At 44.1% G+C, this 17,577-nt stretch overlaps 1 protein-coding gene across 1 annotated transcript in view; it reads right to left on the reverse strand.

Moving 5' to 3' along the window:
* Nucleotides 1-1,299: 1,299 nt before the first annotated feature.
* Nucleotides 1,300-17,577, reverse strand: part of CUNH11orf65 (chromosome unknown C11orf65 homolog) — a 65,638-nt gene continuing 49,360 nt past the window's right edge. The window contains exons 7-9 of the mRNA XM_040977243.1: nt 14,608-14,778; nt 5,046-5,101; nt 1,300-1,710 (exon numbers count right to left, since the gene is read on the reverse strand). Of these exons, the coding sequence (XP_040833177.1) occupies nt 1,559-1,710; nt 5,046-5,101; nt 14,608-14,778 (379 nt within the window). The 3' untranslated portion in view covers nt 1,300-1,558. The remainder of the gene's footprint in view (nt 1,711-5,045; nt 5,102-14,607; nt 14,779-17,577) is intronic.

Here is a 17,577-nt window from a genome sequence, read left to right on the forward strand (position 1 = left end):
TGTCCATTAGAATATTAATGACATTCTTTATAGATTTACCAAGGTCAGACCTAAAATTCACCAGAAAACAGTAAAGAGATCAAATAGACAAAGAAACCTTCAGCAAAAAGAAAAATGAAGGCATAAGAATTGCAACAAAGCAAAACTAGACCAATGAGATTAGGTAAAACTAGGAAATTTCTGCACAGTGAAGGAAACGGCGTAGAAAGAATTTACAGAATTGGAAAAACAAAATTAATATCCATACCATTTCTATACATATGTGTGTGTAGAACTCAAAAACAACAACAGTGCTATGACAAAGCATGTTAAGTCACTGGTTGTGATACTGGAATTCCATATCAGAGTGCTGGTTTGAGTTCTGACTGCTCCGCTTTTGATCCAGCTTCCTGTTCATGTGTCTGAGAATGCAGCAGATGATGGTCCAAATGATTGGACACCTGCCCACCCACGGGACATCTGGCTGGAGATTCTGATTGCTGGTTTTGGCCCGGCCTGGACCTGGCTGTTACGGTCATTTGCAAGAGTGAACCAGTGGATGGAACTCTCAGATAAACAAATATTGCCCCCAAAATTCTAAAAAAGACAATCTCATCAAGAAATATAAAAATGAGGGCTTTTGTGGTTTTGTAACAGGCTATTCCTCTGCTTGTGAGGCTGGCATGACATTTGAGCACCAGTTTGTGTCATGGCTGCTCCACTTCCAATCCAGCTCCCTACTGTGACCTCGAAGAGCAGTGGAAGATGGCTCAAGTACTTAGGCCCCTGCACCCACATAGGGAACCAGAAGCCCCTGGCTCCTGGCTTCGGATGGGCTCGGATCTGGCCATTGCAGCCATTTGGTGATCGACCAGTAGATGGAGATCTCCCTCTTTCACCTGCCCTCTATAAATACATCTTTCAGATAAAAACAAAACAGTGCAGACACATCATGGGCTCCACCAAGAACCATCATTGGGGACAGACTCCAGAAATGAAAGTTTAAGAAGAGAAATTGGCAACAATGAAGAAAGCATGCAAACAAGACAGATAAAAATCCTAGGAGCAAAGACACAACTTATATATAAAACAGCAACCAGGTGACTAACAGATGAAAAAAAAGGAAAAGACATCTGGAAGAGTGAGAAGGCTCAGAGTTGAGAGGAAGAAAGGACAGTGGAGAAATGGAAGGATTGGGAAACAGCAGAGGGAGCAGGCAATGCTCACTGGACTTGGGATAAGTGCACAAGCAGCCCTACTGTGCACAAACGCACTTGACTGTGTCTCATAAAGGAAAACTACCAGTTGAGCCTTTTATAGTACCTAAATATAGTATCTTTATTTCAGTGTGAATGTTAGAATAGTGAAGAATCTCAGAAATTCAGGAATAATTCTTACATCATTCCTGACCATACTTAGTCCAATATTCTGTTTTCTGACATTTACTTTACTGGACTATATTCTGCACTATGTGTGTGTGGCCATTTACATATACACAAGTCAATCCAGTTGCACTAACTTTCCTTTGGCTGTGACTGACAGGATAAGAGCTTGAAAGGCAGTAACTTGGAAAGAATATTTATAGTCCATATGTGGAGTCAGGTGTTACTCTGCCAAAATTTGACTGATCATAAATATTTTCGAGGAAACGATCATATGGTACTCCCATTTGTAGATGTTGCACATCTTCATAGTTATATGTATCTTTCTGTTCTTGCTCAAACCTGAAACCTTAACAGAAATGACCAATGGTTACAAAGATGATAGGTGTGTAACAGACTCATCCCGCCTGCTGCTGTCTGGTTTCACTTCCCTTCTCATTGCTCACAGAGCAGTTATCTTTACACACTGTTCCAGTGACACCGTAAGCACCCCATGTTACTGAGTTCATCCTATTCTTACTATTCTCATGTGTCATTACTGATCTGTACAGAAGACTGAAGGACCTGGGTTGGAGACTTGATCCACCAGCAACTAGCTGTGGAATTCGATCTAGGTTATAAAACCCTTAGACCTCCAGTTGACACCTTGCCGAGTTTGCTCCTTTCTTTCCCCAAACCTCCCCATTCTTTGCAGTAGATTCCAGCCATGAAGACTGGGTGCATAAATGACTATTTCTGAAGATTGTTTTTCTAAGTGTCACCACCAAACTGGCTGAAGTCAGATTCAGCTAGACTCAGACTGACCAGCCTCAGGAGCCATGGATGTGCAAAAAAGCAGGACTATGACCAAAAATGACACCTCGAACCCAAGTGGTGGTCCCATCACAGAGCCACGACAGGGGATCAGTGAATGGGAATTGAAGAACCAGGCAGCCATAGGAAATGAAGGTTCTGAGGAGAGCCACGTTGCCTGCCTCGTGGGCTGCCCGGCCCGGCCCTGGCCACAGGCATTCATGGCTCCACCCATCACAAGGTTCCCAGGCGGATGTCCACATCCCGGCTTCCTTCCTGAACCCATACCACTTTCCCCAGAAGCCCACTGGGGAGAGGAGACTAGAGTTTCTACCCTCATCTCCCTGCTCGTTGGCCTTTTCCCAGAAGACCAGTGACTCCAGCTGCATTTCTGTGCACCACGGGCAGCAAATATACCTCCCATCTTGTTCCCTAACAACCTTTCTCAGTCGCCACGTTCTCATCTATAAAATGGGCTAATAATGGCACCTGCCTCATCATCTCCTTTGTTTTTTTATTTTTATTTTTTTTTTTATTTTTTTTTTAAAGATTTATTTTTATTATTTTTTCATTGGAAAGGCAGATATACAGAGAGGAGAGACAGAGAGGAAGATCTTCCGTCCGATGATTCACTCCCCAAGTGAGCGCAACGGGCCGATACTATGCCGATCCGAAGCCGGGAGCCTCTTCCGGGTCTCCCACGCGGGTGCAGGTTCCCAAAGCTTTGGGCCGTCCTCTGCTGCTTTCCCAGGCCACAGGCAGGGAGCTGGAAGGGAAGCGGGGCTGCCGGGATTAGAACCGGCACCCATATGGGATCCCGGGCGTGCAAGGTGAGGACCTTTAACCACTTGCGCCACCGCGCCGGGCCCTCATCATCTCCTTTGTGAGCATTGTCTAGAACTCAGCATGGCCTGGTATTTTAGTTAGTGTTCCATAAGTATTCACTAACAGTGCTTCACTCACAAAGAGATGCCTCTTCCCTCTTCAGAACTAAATAGCCTAAATATACGCTAGATTTGATCTTTTCTTGTTTCTTGAAAAAGTGGCTTGCACTCTTTCGATGCCAGCATCTTCATGACTCTACTGCTTAAAATGCCTTTCGCTTGCTCCTACACTGCCATCCTGTATCCTTCCTTCGTTCCTGTGCAGTCTTTTAACGCAGTCATTTATAGTTTACTTTCTGTACTTGTCATTTTTTAACATTCTCTTATTCTCTGAGCTGCCATTGAGAAGCCACTGTATGCTACAGAGTTCAGAAGCAACCTAAGAGCTTCCTGCTATAGACAGTTACCTGTAATTGACCCATCAATCCTTTAATCCCACGAAATCCAAACATTAGGCAATAAGGTCAGTGACACAGGATGATGTATGTGAGGGGAAGAACAGCACGTGCAAGGGTGGACGCCTGGGACACAGCCTCAGCCAGGGGTCAGTTTAGAATCTTAGCCCAGGGGATGGAAAGCTGTGAGGGGCAGCCAGGCACAGTCACAGTTAAGAGCAGACTTCCTGTGCTCATCTCAGTTCAAGTCGTGGCACGCCCATGAACTTCGAGCAAGTTCATGTATACACACATCTTCTTTGCCCATCTGTACAATGCAGATAACAGGGCCTGCTCTCACAATCATGGCTTGGAAAAAATTTGCATTAATATTCAAAGTATTTTGGTATCATACTTAGGAAAGAAGAATTTGTTAAATAAATCAAAGCATTTCAATTGTGCCAGTTTAAATGTGTAAAAGACCATCAGGTGCTGTGTGGAGAGAGGACCGGTGGGGCATTTTACAAGCTTGTGGAAGGATGAAGGTGGGGAGGAGTGGGGTGCTGCAGAGGCTTAGACATAAGCAGGGAGAGAGGTGCACTCTGAATAATGTGTCATCTGCTACGCCCGAGTCCAAGCTGTTCATGTATATTACTAACTCACAGCAACCTATGAACAGGGTGCTATTTGTTGCTCTTATTGTTACATGTGAAGAAACCAAGTGACTAGTGGTCTCAGATCACAGAGGCAGCCAATAGGAGAGGCCAAAATTAAGCCCAGACAGTCCGAAAAAGATTGTACAGCTGCAACGTCCCTGATTTTCTGCTTTTCACATGACAGAATCTGCATACTTGGATAGTGTAAAAACCACAAACGGGCTTTTGCTATGTTAGAACTACCAGTGTCTCTGGGATTGATGATTCACTTCCCAAACCTGCTACCACTGTCAGCTCTTCAGGGTTCTGGACCACTAGCAGGATGCAAGTGCATCTGACAGCTTTTCAACATGTTAAGACATTTTAACAAATGAGGTTTGCTCATTAAAAAGTACTACTGAGGGCCCGGCATGGTGGCACAGTGGTTAAGGTCCTCGCCTTGCACACCCGGGATCCCATATGGGCGCCGGTTCTATCCCGGCAGCCCCACTTCCCTTCCAGCTCCCTTCCAGCTCCCTGCCTGTGGCCTGGGAAAGCAGTCGAGGACGGCCCAAAGCTTTGGGACCCTGCACCCTCGTGGCGTGGGAGACCCGGAAGAGGCTCCTGGCTTCAGATCGGCATAGCATCATCCGTTGTGCTCACTTGGGGAGTGAATCATCGGATGGAGGATCTTCCTCTCTGTCTCTCCTCTCTGTATATCCGCCTTTCCAATAATAAATAAATAAATAAATCTTTAAAAAAAAAAGTACTACTGAAACCATAATATCTATAACTATTTAAAAAGTGTTCACTTTAAAAATGCTTTTATTTCAACTAAAACGGGCATTTTTCCCTTTGTTAAATAGCATTCTTACAGATAAAGGTGAAAATGACTTGGCCAGTTCTTTTGCATGTATGTTTTCTTCAGGACACTGATACGCCAACGGCACAGAAACACATACAGGTGCATGATTTAATCCATCATTAACAGTCACCTACCTTGGAAGTTAGCTGAAGAGTTGCTTGTGGCAATCTCCTTCCAGCTGGCAATATACCTAAACAAAAGTATATGGACATTCATTAAATTATATTGATTCACTAGTAAGTAATAAGTTGAATCACTGGCACATACTTGGGATACTTCAAAAATTCCACATTCTCTAAGAAACCTTAGGTTAGTGGTGACAAACTCACTAGTATCAGTGTTTAACATGTATGACTTTTCCCACTGTCTAATCGTTAAGTGAAGCCAAGGCAGTCTTCAGGACAAAGAATTACATGAGGTATAAAAGCAGAATCGGCCATCTACCCTGGTAGGGTTCTGGCTCCCTCTGATCCTGTCTCCTGCAACATCGTGCTCTCAGGTGAGTGACTATTCAGATCTTAGTAATTCTAATGGAACCATATGGACAGAAAGTTCTGCATAGCCACACCTAATGTCTTTGATATCTCAGGGAAACTAAAGCATGTGGCTTATGATCTCATTAGAACAACAGTTTCGTCTTCACAGTATCTGGAAAGCAGAAAGGTAACCTCCAAGCAGGAAAGACGCAGCTGTCACCGTAGCTTCCCAAACAGACTGACCCGAGGAGAAAGGGAGAGGGGGATGTGAAAGAAGTTGGTGTGATGAATAGGAAGGGCGAGGGGGACCCCAAGAGGTGTGTGTCCTGTGACGGAACTAAGGTCCCATGCACCCAGGTGGGGTAAGCCCGTTCGAGGACCTCAATAGGCAACTCATCCACTTGACCTTAAGCTTAGCCAGACTTTGTTTTCTGTGGTTGCTCAGGAACATGATGAAGAGTTGAGTGTCAACTGCCTTTCTGCCTTGGATTTATATCAGGTGGTTTTCAAAAAGTCCACGGAGAACACAGATTACAAAATGGTCACATACGGATTTCAAGATTTTTAGCACCAAAATCAACTCATCTTTATTTCCATTTTCCATAAGCTTTTTGGAGTACCTTCCTATACTTAGGGTTTTTGGGGTTTTTTTTTCTCCCTTCAGGAACCAAAAAAAAAAAAAAAAAAGATTTTGATCAACAGAATGCAAAGTTCCTGGTTAAGCACTGTGACGCTCTAGGACAGGCTACCACATGGGGTCCACATGGCTTGTCAGATTGCCACACTTTAAGAAGAAAGGAAGAAAGGAGAAAAGCAAGGAAAAATCACACAATGGCATGCCAAGTGGCCCCCAGTTCATGTCCTGGTTGCTCCACTTCTGATCCAGGACTCTGCTGATGGATCTGCTGGGAAAAGCAGCAGAAAATGGCTCAAGTGCTTTGTCCACTGATGCCCACATGGGAGACTAAGAAGAAGGGCCTGGATTCCACCTGACTGTTGTGGCCACCTGAGGACCATGCCTGTCTGTCTCTCTCCCTCCCTCCCTCCCTCTTTCCCTCTCTTTCTCTCTCTCCTTAACTCTTTCAAACAAATAAATATTTAAAGCAATACGCAAAGAAAAGAATGAACGAAAGAAAGCAAAGCAAAAGAAATTGAGAGGATAAGAGGAAAGGAAGGACAAGAAATAAAGGGAGAGGGAGGGAGGGAGGAAGGAAGGAAGATCATAATTGGAATTATATCTCTGAAGTATATTGATTCTGTTAAAACCTTAAGTAAAACTAAAATAAAATTAAGGGGGGAAAAAAAGAATGCCTGGCTTGAATCCAGGATATTCTTCTGTTGATTCAGCTCCTTGCTAATCCTGGGAGGCAGTAGACCCTGACTTCAGTACTTGAGTGCCTGCCAATCATGGGGCAGACAGTGACCTCGGGGTCTCTGCTTCCAGCCTGGCCCAGCCCCTAAACTGAATTAGGAAATGGAGAAATCTCTCCACCACCACTCCAACTGTATTTCAAACAAAAAATGAGCACCAAAAATATATATATATTATACAAAGCCCTTAGTTTCTGGGGCACAAATATGCCATATTTGAGGACAATCATTGGCCCTGCTTTAAGATTAGAATGCGAATTTATTCCATTACTTAAATTCTTTTAAGTCATACCAGTACATTCTCAGCTTTAGAAATACTTATATGTTTTAGTAACAATCTGGTAAAAGTGCTAGTATGCTGTTTATATTATGGAGAATGTCTCATCAAGAATCTTAGATAATTAAAAATAAAGTGTATGTGAAATCTACAAAGAATCCCTTCAGGGGTATAAACTTAACATTTTAAAATGAATTTTTTAAAAGATTTTTTAAATTCGAAAGGCAGATTTACAGAGAAGAAGATACAAAAAGAAAGATCTTCTATCCGCTGGTTCCCTCCCCAAGTAGTGGTAATGGCTGAAGCTGAGCTGATGCAGTCTAAAGCCAGGAGCCTCTTCTGGGTCTCCCACATGGGTGCAGGGTCCCAAGGCTTAGGACCATCTTCTACTGCTTTCCCAGGCCACAAGCAGGGAGCTAGATGGAAAGTGTAGCAGCAGGGACACAAACCAGTCCCCATATGTGATACCAGCACACACAAGGTGAGGATGTTAGCCACTAGCTACCACACCGGACCCAAAACATTAACACTCTGCTAAAAGTCCCCACTAATGAAAAGCCGAAGGACTATACCACAGTATTTTGAATAGTTCATTGAAAATGGACTAGGTGCTCCGATTTCAGTGTTCTCTCCCTTCCCAAAAAAGCACCTTAAAATCAATGTGTATCAAGGGTTGAAAATTGGCCATAGAAATGGCATATTATGGGGACTGGGGCAGCGGCATGGCAAGCTGACCCTCTGTTAGTACCGGCATCCCATTTTAGCACCAATTCATGTCGTGGTTGTTCTACTTCTGATCCAATTCTGTTTATGCCCTGGGAAAGCAGCAGAGGATGGCCCACGTCCTTGGGCCCCTGTGCCTACAAGGGAGAGACTGGAAAGAAGCTCCTGGCGCCCAGTTTTGAATCTACTCAGCTCTGTTCATTCTGGCCTTTTGGGAGCAAACCAGTAGATGGATTACTTTCTCCTCTCTCTGTAAAATTTACCTTTCAAATAAAATTAAGAAACTCTTTTTTTTTAAGAAAAATACATATTATAAAACTATGCATAAATTTCAATTCTTAGTACCAAATGAACTTGCCTTGTAATTTCATTATTTCATGAATTCTTTGATTTTCCTGTCATTCCAATGCTCTGACTGGAAACAAAAGACTCTAAAAAATGTTCTTTAAGCAATTAGTGGTTATCACTTCCCTTAGAGGGATTAAATGTCAGATTTGGAAATGCTCTTGAAACCAGGCATCACTCAGTCATATCCAGCCAGCTGGAGGATTTGAAGAAACTACGCAAGGACTGTAAGGGCAGAATGCATGGCGAGGAAGGCGCATGCATGTAACACCTGCAGCAGCCATGGCGACGTCGGTAGCTCTGCCTGGCTTAATCCTGTCAGTGCTTCTCATCAACAGTGCTGGTAGAATACTCCCTCATCATTCTAGAGTCTGCATTTTTTTTTTCCAGTGGAAAACCTTCCTTTCAAAGGTTCCCAGTTGGTGCCAAATTATGAGCATTATCCAACTCAGAATGACTCGATACAAGTTGTACTTATATTAGAAACACATGGTACCTGCATTTTTAAAAACAGAAATCTTCAGCTACTCTTACTTTATATAAGCTGAGTGTATCCATCCCACACCACACAGAGCACAGAATTGAAGAGACTACTTCCACTCTTGGATTAGTCTCACCTGATATTTCCACTTAGACCCATTTGGAAGACTCGGACAAAGCTCCTGGCTTCAGTCTGGCCAAACCCCATTCTGTTGTGACCATTTGGGGAGTGAACCGCTAGGTGGGAGAGCTAACTTTATCTTTGTCCTTCAAATAAACAAATACATCTTTTTTTGTTGTTGTTAAAGTAAGAGATAATATCCAGTGGCTGGTGCCATGGCATAGTAGGCTAAGCTTCTGCCTGTGGAGCTGGCAGGTTTGAGTCCTAGCTGTCCCATTTTTGTTCTCTCTGCTCATGTGCACAAAAGCAGCAGAAGATGGTCCAAGTACTTGGGCCCCAGACATCATGTGGGTGACCTAGAAGAAGCTCTTAGCTTCATGTGGGTCCAGTCAGGTAGTGAACTAATGGTTGAAAGATCCCTCTATATCTCCGTCTCTTTCCTTTCTCTGTGATTGCCTTTCAAAATAAATTAAAACACAATCATTTAAAAAATAATATCCAGGGCCCAGCACAGTAGCCTAGTGGCCTAAGTCCTCACCTTATGTATGCTCAGATCCCATGTGGGCACTGGTTCATGTGCTGGCAGCCCTGCTTCCCATCCAGCTCCCTGCTTGTGGTCTGGGAAAGCAGTTGAGGATGGCCCAAAGCCTTGGGACCCTCGTCCCATGTGGGAGACCCAGGAGAAGCTCCTGGCTCTTGGCTTTGGATCTGCTTAACTCCTGCCATTGCAGCCACTTTGGGGAGTGAACAAGCGAATGGGTGGATGGAGGATCTTTCTGTCTCTCCTCCTCTCTGTATATCTGACATTCCAATAAAAATTTAATGAATCTTAAAAAAAATTCTAAAGGTGGAAGCTATAATGTCAGCCTTTACTTCTTTTCACAAGAGTTAAAATTGTGTGGAGAAGAGGGGGATCGTGGGGAGACACACAGCGGGGTCTACTTGGAATGGCATTGTGGGGATAGAGCAGGGATGTCTCTCAGGTGAGTTTTTGAAATCCTGCTTTCCTAAGCGGTCCGCAGAAACAGAAGAACGGTAAGCTTCCTTCGGGACTAGGGAGAGGAGCTTTCACTGGTCCTTACTTAGTTCCAACTTTGGATCCCCATCCTTTCTTGCAATGACCATCAGGGTCGCTCCGGAGCCCCCCCACCCCAAAACACACATGCATTAGACAGACAGAACAACAAGGAAAGCTTAGACCCAGACAGGAAACGGTCAGCGTGGACTCACACATGCCTTACTAGGTAGGACGCAAAGATTAGTTACTCCTCACTAAGGTACTGAAGATTTCTCTGCACACCCCTCCTAAAACTGTTCTGTACTTCAAGTGTTGACATATGTTTTGTTAGTTATTAGCCAGTTTAGACTGTCCCAAAATCTGCCAAGTTCAGCACAATTATGCTTCAACACTAAACTGCTGAATGCTAAAATGAAAATAGTCACAAGACAGCTGAATAGCACCCTATAGCCATTTTAAGGTGTATAAAGCCAGTAGTATATAAACTAAAATAGAAATGTCAATGAAGTAGTCACAGGATGTAGTTAAGAACTTGCATTTTTTAACATATTTGTTACTTGATACCATGTCAATTAATTTCATAATGTTGTAAATTGTTGTTGATGTTATGTTGGGGCTTTTAATTGATCGGGATGATATTCTACCAGCTCTAATTTCAAACCTTAGATGGTCTCCCCAAGCAACCATTGAATTTATCTGGACAATAAGATGCTGGATTCTATGCTTGCAATGAAAGAATCTTGACTGATTTTGAACTGTAATACTGCACCAAGGTGGAGGAATCCACCATGGGGGGAGGTTATGGGGAGGGGTTGGGGGAATCCCAGAGCCTATGAAACAGTGTCACATAATGCAATGTAATCAATAAAAATTAAAAAAAAAAAGAAATGCTGCTCTGCCTTTCCTCTAAACTGTTAGCCCATTCACCAGCAAGTCTCAGTGAGAGAGGATTAAAGATCCATGCCTGATGCCCGGTCATTACTGGAATACAAATGATTAAACAGCTGCATGTGAGGGAAAAAAACCAAACAGAATTTTGGTCTACAGAGGATGGTCCTCGCTCATCTGCCCCTGGTCCCTTCTCTGGTACTACACAATAGAATGGGGGTTGGCCAGACTGAAGCCAGGAGCTCCGTCCGAGTCTTCCAAATGGGCCTAAGTGGGAATACCAGGTGACACTAATCCAAGAGTTGAAGCAGTCCAGAAAAGCCATGATGTTTTTCCTATGTCAAGAAAAAATTGCAACTTCTCATGTTTCACCCAGAAAGATTACAAAAACAGATTGAAAAATTATTTATATTATTCATTTCATGTTTCTAGCCTTTCTTAAAAATCTCAAAGTAAAAACAAAGCAGAGTTAGACTAAGGAATAAGAATAAAGTCTGGATAGAGAGCAAAGATGGTGGAATAGGTGGAATATAGATTTACACAGGTGGAGGAGGATTAGCCGAGACAAAGCAGAGAGGCTGCGATCCCAGGAAACAGCAGAGGACAGGGCGGCAGCAGAGGGATACCTGGAGACCTGAGGACATGGGGAAGCAGCTAAAACAGTGGAGCACTGTTGCAAGGACTGGACACCCCAGCAACAATCAGCGAACAGCAATTGGAACTCTATGGCAGCCAGGCAGGAATGGGAGTTTGCCAGGAGCTCAGGAGGTGAACCCAGCCATAGCATTGCCCATCCTGCTGGGTTGTTTAGTTGGACCACGAGCAGAAGTGGCAGAGTGGCAGAGCCCAAGCAGTTAGATGCAGCAATAGGGTGGATGTCATGGCCCTCACCAGTGCCACATCAGGAACCATTTTGTGTACTGAGGCATAGCCTGTGGAGGTGGAGGAGCAACAGCGAACTGTGCATGCACTAAGTCAGTGCATGCACTGCCAGCTCAACACATTGCACTGGTCCCACTGGGAAAACAGTGCCAACTTGGCATCCTACAGGCTCTACCCAAAACAGGTCCAGGTGGCCTCCAGGCCTAACTGCCAGCAGGTTCCAGCAAGAAGGGAAAGAAAAAAGTATCTGTGCCACTGGCACCACTGACAATCCTAGGACAGCTGGCGTCTCCCTAGCCCCAGGTACTGCTCAAACCAGGAGTGGGAGAAAGGCTGTGCATGCAACAGTGTGGCCAATCACAGGATCACGGTGGGTGGAGAGTGGTGAGCCAGGAGCTGAGGCTATGGAGATCCTGGTGGACACCTAACATGAGAGCCTGGGACTGAAACTTGCTGGAGGGAGTGACATGAGCAGCTGCAAATAAAGAAATAGGTACTGAATGGGATCAGTAAAATTGACCTGTAGACTTGTTGGCAACACAGCTTAAAAATCAAGCCTGGCATGATAGCCTAGTGGCTAAAGTTCTTGCTTTGCACAGGCAAGGATCTGATACGGTCACTGGTTCATGTCCCAGCTGTTCCACTTCCTATGAGCTCCCTGCTTGTGGCCTGGGACAGCAGCTGAGGATGGCCCATGGCCTTTGGATCCTGCACCTGCAAAGGAGACCTACAAGAAGCTCCTGGCTTCTGGCTTTGGTTAGGCTCAGCTCTAGCCATTATGGCCACTGGGAGAGTGCATCAGTGGATGAAAGATCTTTCTGCATCTCCTTCTCCATACATCTTCCTTTCCAATAAAAAAAATGGCCCCAAGGAGAATCCATTAATCAGAGTTGCAATGACTAAGAACAAAAGAGACAGACACAATGAATATTACTGATGCTTCCCTCCCAAAGGAGCAAAAGTCTTTGTCAATCTCACAGTTAACTGAGAAAGACATTGAGGAACAGGGGGATAAAGAATTTTTAAAAATTCTAAAGTTCATTAAAAACAAGGAGAACCTTTTCAAGACATTAGAAGGGGTGGCAATCCTTCCAAACTCTTTCTATGAAGCTAACATTACTTTCATACCAAAGCCAGATAGAAACACAACAGAGAAAGAAAGAAAATTATAAACTAATCTCTCTGATGAACATAGATGCAAAAACTCTCAACAAAATATTCAATGAATGGGATATATATCAACAAATTGAAAAATGAAAACCATGTGATCATCTCAACAGACAGGAGGCATTTGAAAAAAATCCATGCTAAAAATGAATTTTTAGCACCTCATGCTAAAAATACTAAATGAGACAGGCACAAAAAGAACATTCTACAGCACAAAGCAATTTATGAAAAACTCAGTGCTGAATCATACTAAGCCATGAGCCTGGAAGCTTTCCCACTAAGACCTGGAACTGGAAAAGAATGTCTGCTTTCACCACTGCTATTTACTCAGCACATATTGGAAATTCTCACTAGAGCTATTAGGCAATAACAAGAAATTAAAGGAATTCAAATGAGTAATGAGGAATTAAAATTATTCCTGTTTGGACCCAGCATGATATCCTAGTGGCTAAATCCTCCCCTTGCATGCGTGGGATCCCATATGGGTGCCAGTTTGTGTCCCTTCTGCTCCACTTCCCATTAAGCTCCTTGCTTGTGGCCTGGGAGCAGTGGAGGATGGCCCATGTGGGAGACACTCAAGAAGGTCCTGGCTTCTGGCTTCAGATTGGCTCAGCTCTGGCTGTTGCAGCTACTTGGGAAGTGAACCAGTGGACAGAAGGTCCTTCTTTCTGTCCCTCCTTCTTTCTGTATATCTGTCTTTTCAATAAAAAAAAATTTTAAATTATCCCTGTTTTTATACAACATGATTGTCTACATAGGAGAAACAAAAGACTCAATTAAGAGACTACTCAAACTCATTTCAGTAGCAGGATATATCAACAAACATAAATTGATGGTCCTATTATATGCACAAACAACTCCATAGCTGAGAAAGAACTTGTAAATACAGTCTATGGAATACTATTCAGACATTAAAGAGAGTGAAATTCTACCCTTGCAACAAAATGGTCCCAACTAGAGACCATGACGCTCTGTGAATGAAATAAGCCAATCCCGAAAAGACAGATATCATACGTTCTCTGATAGAAGCCAACCTTCAAGTAAAATAGAAGATCATAGCTATGTAGTAGATATTCACGTACATATATTCATCCAGAGGAGCTATGTATATTGGAGACTAGCATACTTAGAGGTGAAGATACATAGCAACATGCATTTCTACTCCTAAATAAAACATGGACTCCCAATGAAACTGGAAAATGTATCTTGGAAATAAGATGCCAGACTTTACACAATTGTCCATAGCCACATTGTTGTGATACACTTATATAGAATGATGGACTTGTGCTATTGTTAAAGGACTACAGGGGGAAACCTGAGGGAAGAGCGAATGGGGAGGGCAAAAGGGGAATTCCCTGAAACCTGTGGAACCGTGACATGAAAACAAATGCTTTGTTCCAGATATTTTTCCTTTAAATATTTTATTAAGAATGATCAAGTATTTTCAATTAAATATTTGACCTTTGGGCTAAATTAGTCATTCGTATTTTAAACAATCAGATTTATGTAATTTTTGAGCAGGGTTTTTTTTTTTCCCCAAGCACGGTAGAGATCTACTAAAAATGAGCTAGAATGTTATAAAGAAAATAAAATAAAGTCTAACAATAGCAAATATCAGATTCTAAGTTAATAGTTCCTATTTTGGAGTAATTCGTTTTTCTATCCCTTATTTTTCCCTTTTAAAGTGAGTAATAAATATTCATTGCTTCTTGAAGATTATGTTTCTGGGCCCAAAATTCAACAAATAGGAAATGCCATGCAGAAAAATACATGATGATTGCTCCTTTCTCCCAAAGACAGAAACATACAATAAAAAAAATTCTTTAAATTATTCCTGTTTTTAGACAACATGATTCCCTACACCGGAGAACCAAAAGACTTCAGCAAGAAGCTACTTCAGTAGCAGGGTACATCCATGGACATAAACTGATGGTCCTAATATACCCACTCATCAAAATCCAGTGCGTTGGTCCAGTTCAGCACTTCATCCACCTCCCATTCCATCACTGAATCGATTCCACCATCTTCGACAGCTCTTACGAGCCCTTTTGTTGCTGTGTGAATTAAGTTTAGCGTTTCATCACGTGTTGCCTTAGCTTTCAGAGTTCCTGTGTAATACCTACACAGAGCAAGAGTGGGAAATCTCTTTAAACAGATTACAAGTAAAAGCAGCTCAAATATATGGTTATTTGCAAATCAAACTATTTATTTACATGTTTGATCAACTATAAAACATACTTATTTTACTTGTTGGTCAGAGTTACAGAGCAGACAGAGAAAGAGATCTTTCAACCTTTGTTCACTTCCCAAATGACTGCCAACGGCTAGAGCTATGAAATTCAGTATTTTGGTGAGGAGGAGGAGTTGTAGAAAATAACTTGCTCAAACTGAAAGGAGATGTCACTTAAAAATTATTACTCAAGAGGGCCTGGCACAATAGCCTACTGGCTAAAATTCTTGCCTTGCATGCACCAGGATTCCGTATAGGTGCTAGTTCGTACTCCAGCTGCTCTACATTTCATCCATTATCTTGTTTAATCCTCTTTTGAAAAAGATAGTTATTTGTGGCAGTTGCTTTTTGTTATGCTTTTGGATAAACAAGTTAAAACTTGAAGATTGTGCTCATGAAAGCCATAGTGGGTGTAGGACAGGCTGGGTTAGGTTTCTGCTCCCACTGGGCCACATGAGAGCCGTGTCAGGGCATGGACTAGGTGTGGCTGGGCTGTAACACCCAACAGTAAGAACCGGGTTGGGTGTGCGCCAGTTGGGCAAGGCTGCTGGTTCCTGTTAGGACAGGTGGTGGACTAAGTCAGCCTGAACCAAGACCCACCAGTGTGTGCAAGATCTGCCACTGAGAGGAGACCCGATAGAGGAACTTGGGGAACTCCTTTGTCAGGGCACAGTCCCTGCTGGTAAGCCCAAGAGCCAAAGCAGGGACCAGGTTACAGTAACTGCCGGCATATGTGTGGCTCAGGTATGGGGACAAGTGAGGCTGGGTCAATTCGTAACACTCGCTGACAGATCTGAGACCCAGAATGGGGTGCAGGAAAGGCTGGGTCTGGTTACGTTAGCAGTCAGTTCACATTAGGGCTGGCACTGGGTGCTGACTGCACCAGGTTGGGCTGTAGCTCCTGTCAACATGAGCTGGAATGGGGGCAGATCAGGCTGGGCCAGGCTATAGCACCTGCTAACAAGCACTGAGATGACACAGGCCATGCCAGACTGGGCTGCAGCACCTACCAGCACACACCAGATTGGGGCAGAAGAGGGGATGTGAGCCTGGTAGGGGAATAGTGGGGACTCCACTGCTGGGCTACCACTGCTCATGCTGGGAAGTGTCAGAGCTATAACTAGAGGCAGATCAGGCTGGGCAGGGCTACACCTGTTGGTCTACATGTGAGCTGGGTTAGGTGGAGAGCCAAGCTAGGGTAACCGATTGTATCCACTGTTACAGGTATGAGCCAGAATAAAGGCAGGCGGGTTGGGCTTTGCTGCAGCATCAGCTGGCAAGTGCTAGGACTGGGGCAAGTCCTGTTGAGCTAGAAACCGCAGAATCCCGTGGAGTACAATATTCAGGGCAGGGAGTGGGTCCAACGGGGGAGATTGTGGGCTGCACTCTGATGGGCTGCAACTCCCACTGATGAGGATGAAAACCAGGACTGGGGGAGGGCCTGGCTGGAAGGCCATGGCACCTGCTGGCAGGAGTGTGGGCTGGAGGGTGAAATAAGTTGGGTTGTTTAGGCTTCAATGCTCAATGATGTATATGAGATCTCAACGGAATGTGGGGCAGACCAGATCGGTCCACTGCACATGCTGGCAGGCACAAGAACCAGAGCTGGGGGGCTGGCCCAGTGGGGGTTATTAGGGGTCACTCTGACTGGGCTGTAACTCCCCTTGTGGCACATGAGGGTTGAGTGTGTATTGGGCAGGGCTTGGGGGGCTGCAGTATCATTTTGTTGAGGATAGAGGACAGAATAAATTGATCAACTACCCCAGTAAAGTTTGAAAGCAAATTTCTGGGCCAATGGAAACTCTGAGGTGAACTATGACAGCCCATGGACCTCAGAAGGATTTCCTCGTCCATGGAGTGGAGACATCAGCAGCATCTCAGAACTATGGAAACCCCATGAGCAGAACCCTCAGAAAATGCTCCACAGTGGGGACGCTGGGATGACACTGGGTGGCAGTTCCCCATCCCCTGGGTAATGTGGCAGTTGGGATGCTGGGCATGGTTTCTCCTCTCGTCTTCCCCTTTCCCCCATACACAGGAAGAAAAAGAAAATGTGTAAATAATGGTTTTATCCACTATCCCCTGATTCTTGACCCTTTCCATCCCCCCAAACAAACAAGCTTGCTGAAGAAATTGTTCAAGATCATACTGGTAGCAAGTATGTGCCAGGATCAATGTTCCAACCCGATTCCAGCTTTCTCAGCAGCACCATCTGCCATTCATGTGTGCACATCGATTGGCGGCTCCACGACACATGAGTGAGAGGAGAGGTTAGTAGGCTGTGGGCTGTTCCGGGAGAACTGCAATACTTTACACACTGTTTAATGAAGGGGGGAGGGGTCTGCTGAGAAATACAACAGGGAATTCCTTTTTTTCTTCTTTTTGAAGATTTATTTATTTCTATTGGAAAAGGCAGAGCTGCAGAGAGCAGAGATAGAAACATCGTTTCATCCATTAATTCACTTCCCATGTGGCCACAAGGCCAGAGCTGAGCTGATTGGAAGCTAAAAAATTAGGAACTTCTTCTGAATCTCCCACACCAGTGCATGGGCCCAAGGCTTTGGGCCACCCTCTACTGCTTTTCCAGGCCATAAGCAGGGAGTTGGAAGCAAAGTAGAGTGGCTGGGATGGGACACATATTGCCACCCATATGGGATCCCAGTTCTTGAAAAGGGAAGATTACCCAAC

The sequence above is a fragment of the Ochotona curzoniae genome, unplaced genomic scaffold (assembly GCF_017591425.1).
Source record: "Ochotona curzoniae isolate NIBS_2020 unplaced genomic scaffold, NIBS_Ocur_1.0 contig_2723, whole genome shotgun sequence".
Classification (NCBI taxonomy): domain Eukaryota; kingdom Metazoa; phylum Chordata; class Mammalia; order Lagomorpha; family Ochotonidae; genus Ochotona; species Ochotona curzoniae.